Genomic DNA, 3,261 nt, shown 5'->3' on the forward strand with positions numbered 1-3,261 from the left:
ATTAAAAAGTTTTGATCTAGATCTTTATCGTAAATTAAATGATGACATAGCATCATTTCAATTATTCTTTCAATATATATCAACCGTTGAAATAATGTTATCATTTTACTGACAGTAGAGACTTAATACAAAACTTTTAATATATTAAGAACCCAAGACAATAAAAAAAAAATATCAAGGACTCAAACAAAAATCAGATATATATCGCATACCTAAAAATTATTTAAACCAAAAATAAATAAATAAGTACTCCAATATGTCTACGCTACCCTAACTACGACGTATACCTTATGCGCAATGGACAACATAAAGCAACTAATCATATAGCAAAACGACGAAGATTGGAGTAGATATTTAAGAATTTATAATTGTCGATAAAGCTTATGAAGTTACCATAAATCCATCCAAATAATAAAATTAAAAAAGTATATGAAAATTCCTAAGATACATCCTTAGGCTCTTCCATGACATCACGTCCTCAAAACAGATCAAAGAAGATTGCATTTTACCTCTTTCTCTTGTTTCCAGAAACAGCACCCTTGTTAAATTTACCAAAATCATCGGTGGTGTCAGCAGTATTCTGCTTTTTCATTCCCTTCTTGCCTCCAAAACCAAATTTGGAATTCTTACCATCTCTTTTCTTCTGTTTCTTTCCTTTACCAAAGGCTAGCTTTGCCTTCCCTCCTGAACGATCCCCTGGAGACACCCCTGGCCTTTTCTTATTTGACCTCTCAAATACTTTTCCATCCTCAAAGTCAAAACCCATATCTGCATCTTTGCCATTGTCAGCATACCCACTTTGTTGCCGCTGCTTCCTCCATTTCTTAACAGATTCAATGTCCTCCTTTTTCTGCTTAGCCCTTTCTTTTAATTTCTGAGCCTGAATCTCTTTGGCCAATCTCTTGGCCTCCCTAGCCTTTCTTCTCTCGTCAGCCTCTTCCATCTTTCGCTTCTCTGCTAATAGCCGACCTTTCACCTTTACCATGTGGCCATCTGTCTTTACCATTTCTGCATAATAGTCTGCAGGTCTCAGGAAAGGGAGACCCATTGACTGAAATTTCTCAAAGGCCTCCTTAGTTCCCTCCAATGCCTGTGTGTAAAACGCAAGTTCTCGTGCCAAGTCATCATTGACATCTACTTCTTGCTCTTGATCAACATCAACAGAGAGTTTGTGTATCCATTCCACATTCTCTGGCCAACTGATGTCTCCAAGTTTATCTAGTAGAGCATCTCTGTTATACACTGCATTTTTAGATGGTTCAGTTAATTTCACATCTTCATCCTGCTCTGATTCAGATGATGACATTTCTTCACTCTGATCTTCAGTTTCAGCCTCAACCAGTGTATCATCATTAACAGGCATTGCCATTTAACCTATACAAATATTAAAAGGAAAAAAAAAGTTCAATTTACACCAAAATAGTGGAGTCTAGCATTTATAACCATCATTTCATGTGCTAAGCAGAACTTCATTAAGGATACATGAGACAAAGAACATCTAAGGGACAGAGATTTCTCAGCCAAAAGGTGGAGAGGAGGTGATACATTCAAAGGAGTATCATAGCTTAGGATACATGAGCCAAATAAACCATATTTCAGAAATAATGTTATAGGCAGAGCCCTTAACATAATCAACATAATTATACGAATGATATATTAATAATAAATAAATAATAACTGACATAATATCAGATCAACAAAGAGAAAATCAAAATTTTCTTCTTTTAATTCAAAAAGATCAACTTATTTATATGCATAACAAATAAATTATAACCGACATGATATCAGATCAACAATGCATAAATCAAAATTCATTTTATTTTAATACAAAAATCTCAATGCTTCAAGAAAAAATAGGACGCAAAAGAACATAGTATTGTAACCAAGAACCTAAAAACTAAATGCCCTTTTGACTTAACATTAATTTGCTTTCACCAGGCTCTCATAACACAACAAATGAGAACAAACTACATGGCAACTTCTTTTTACATTCGAAAGATAAGAATGTCAGAAGTACAACAACAAGGCGCAAGAGCAGGAGAGAAACACTTGTCCCTTGAATGTAATGGTGGTATAGCTCTTGATCTGATTATTTGCATATAAATAAGAGTCCAAATGGAATAAAGCCCAAGATTTTAAACTACGAAAATTCAATCAAGCATTGAGGACAAAAAGTAATTAAAAGCTGAATATAGTGAGAAGAAAAACTGATGAGCTTCCTTAAAAGTCCCAAATAAAAATTAAATCCAGTAACCTCAACCGCTCCCCCCTCAAAGAGAGAGAAAGGGAAGAAGAGTACTACATAACTTTTGCCCCCTAAACCCTAAACTTGCTTAGCTGCTTTAACCTCATCTAGACTCGCGCAAAAGGCAATGACAAAAGCAAACAGAATTAAACAAGCACAACCTTAATCGTTTGTTTAGAATTGTAGATGCTAATAGAATTGGTTTTTGATGATTAACCAGAAAAACATACATGAGGTTTCGGGAAAACCACTCCAACCCCGCCACTGTTTGGTAACAATCAGGAAAACATAAATAATTCCATAAAAAAAAAAAAAACAAAACACATCCAATCGAACACAGAACATGGAAAGAAAAAGTGAGGTGTGTGTGCAGCGAAATCGGTAACGGAGAAAAAAAAACTGACCTAGCGAAGCTGTGAGTGCTACTGCGACGGCGGAGAAACTGACCGAAAGCGAACCTCTGTGTGCTGTGAGGTTTAGGGTTTAGCGTAAACTCGCGCTCTCAATCTAGTTTTTATGCTTTTAAATAAATATTGTAAATTAGAAGGTGAGGAAGAAAGAATGGGTCGGGTCGGCCCATCTCAACGAAACTCGGATCCGTCTCAATCAATTCTCGCCATAAATGGATGGGGTTAACTTGTGCGTTTCAGATTATCCTTACTTGGGTTGGGGTGTTTAAAATGAACATCTTTTAAATATTTCTAACAATTCAAATAAAAAATTGAAAATTTTATAACGAATTTAAAGATACTCCGTAAAATATTTTAGACTTATATAAATTGATACTAGTAATTTAGTATTTTTTTTCATTTTTGATCTGTAAAAAGAATTCATTTTAGTCCAAATAAAATGTGCTTAAAATATGCTTAAATACATTGGTCCTACAATTTTGTATTTATTTTATTATTTGTTCATAAAGTGTTTTAGATAATATTTTTTTAATGTTAATTTTTTTTGTTTAAATGCTATCTAAAGTATTTTAAGAATAAAAAATAAAATAAATACATTTTATAAGG

At 33.8% G+C, this 3,261-nt stretch overlaps 1 protein-coding gene across 1 annotated transcript; it reads right to left on the minus strand.

Annotated features, from left to right (window-relative positions):
- Positions 1 to 300: 300 nt before the first annotated feature.
- On the minus strand, positions 301 to 2,888 carry LOC114369129 (probable rRNA-processing protein EBP2 homolog). Its single transcript, XM_028326310.1, has 2 exons — positions 2,650 to 2,888; positions 301 to 1,374 (listed from the first exon to the last, which is right to left on the minus strand). The coding sequence occupies exon 2, from the start codon at positions 1,367 to 1,369 to the stop codon at positions 506 to 508; it is 864 nt and encodes a 287-aa protein (XP_028182111.1). The 5' UTR covers positions 1,370 to 1,374; positions 2,650 to 2,888; the 3' UTR covers positions 301 to 505.
- Between the last annotated feature and the right edge of the window lie 373 nt (positions 2,889 to 3,261).

The sequence above is a fragment of the Glycine soja genome, chromosome 10, assembly GCF_004193775.1.
Source record: "Glycine soja cultivar W05 chromosome 10, ASM419377v2, whole genome shotgun sequence".
NCBI lineage: Eukaryota > Viridiplantae > Streptophyta > Magnoliopsida > Fabales > Fabaceae > Glycine > Glycine soja.

Coding starts and splice junctions, on each gene's coding strand:
- LOC114369129 (XM_028326310.1), bottom strand. CDS start 1,369: ATGGCAATGCCTGTTAATGATGATACACTGGTTGAGGCTGAAACTGAA.